Source organism: Geospiza fortis, unplaced genomic scaffold (assembly GCF_000277835.1).
Source record: "Geospiza fortis unplaced genomic scaffold, GeoFor_1.0 scaffold432, whole genome shotgun sequence".
Taxonomy (NCBI): Eukaryota; Metazoa; Chordata; class Aves; order Passeriformes; family Thraupidae; genus Geospiza; species Geospiza fortis.
Window position 1 is genome coordinate 694,111 of NW_005054436.1, and position 1,315 is coordinate 695,425.

Below are 1,315 nucleotides of genomic sequence, written 5' to 3' on the forward strand. Positions count from 1 at the left end.
CGCCGCGAGGAGAGCACGGCCGAGCCCATGGACTTCCAAGCCGGTATCCTGCAGGATGGCAGCCCCATGGAGAGCCTGGAGAAGCAGCTCATCTGCCCCATCTGCCTGGAGATGTTCAGCAAGCCCGTGGTGATCCTGCCCTGCCAGCACAACCTCTGCCGCAAGTGCGCCAACGACGTCTTCCAGGTGAGCGGGGCTCCTGTGCCCGGGCTGGGGACACCGGGCTGTTGTGGGGACACCGAGGGACCCCCGCCCGTGTTCGTGTCCCCCTCGCAGGCCGCCAACCCGTACTGGCAGAGCCGGGGCAGTCTGATTTCGGGGGGCCGGTTCCGGTGCCCCTCGTGCCGCCACGAGGTGCTGCTGGACCGCCACGGCGTCTACGGGCTGCAGAGGAACCTGCTGGTGGAGAACATCATCGACATCTACAAGCAGGAGTGCTCCAGGTGGGCATTGGGGCTGTGGGGATGTGGGGACACGGGGGTGGCCCTCCCATGTCCCAGCAGCAGCACTGAGACCCCAGGAGATCCCACTGGGGGCCTTTCTGCTCAGTGATCCCCGATTCAAATCTTTCCTGACTCAAATCTCCCTCCCTCGACCAAAATCTTCCTCCCTGGACCCAAAACTTCCTCCCCGGACCCAGAACTTCCTCCCCCAGCCCAATTCTGCCCAGCAGTTTGTGCCTCTGGCCGTCCCAGGGGGATGGCAGGTCCCTGGGGGTGGTGGCACGTCCTGCTGTCCCCAGCGCTCCTGCTGGAACATTCGGTGGCAGATAAGAGGTGTGGGGAAGCAATCCAGGCTCTGCTGTGACAGCAGGCACCGGGGCTGATAAGGGGCACAGGGACGGTTTGGGGGGGTCCAGTGGGGACAAGGATGGAGCTGGGGGGGACAGAGGGGTCACAGGCTCTCGAGGCAGGGCGGCCAAATGCCCTGGGCCGCTGTAAATATTGTGTGAGAGCCATGGGGACGGGGACGATGGCACGTGGCAGGTGTCCGGGGGGGCCGGGGGGCCCAGGCCTGTCCGTGTGTCACAGCTCTGCCTTGTCCCCATGTCCCTCCTCGCTGTGGATGGGACGACTGAGCTGCAGCCCCCGTCTGGGAGCCCCCGGGGCTTTCTGGGTGTCCCCACCCCGGTCACACGGTGGGTGACAATAAATCCAGGCAGCACAGGGCTAAAATTAGGCACTGCTGCAGCGCCTCTGGATCGCAGCCCCCCCGGCCCCAGTGCCACCCCTGCCGTGGTGGCCTGAGCTGGGACAGGCTGGGCTGTGCAGAGGCACAGGGGCTGCTGGCTCCCCCCGGGGACCTGTGCGATTGT

The 1,315-nt window shown here is 65.9% G+C and overlaps 1 protein-coding gene across 3 annotated transcripts in view; it reads left to right on the plus strand.

The window, feature by feature from the left end:
* Nucleotides 1–6: 6 nt before the first annotated feature.
* Nucleotides 7–1,315, plus strand: part of TRIM63 (tripartite motif containing 63) — a 3,459-nt gene continuing 2,150 nt past the window's right edge. For all 3 annotated transcript variants that reach the window (XM_031062063.1, XM_031062064.1, XM_005427090.2), the window contains exons 1-2: nucleotides 7–186; nucleotides 277–443. In XM_031062063.1, coding sequence (XP_030917923.1) covers nucleotides 28–186; nucleotides 277–443 — 326 coding nt within the window. In that variant the 5' untranslated portion in view covers nucleotides 7–27. The remainder of the gene's footprint in view (nucleotides 187–276; nucleotides 444–1,315) is intronic.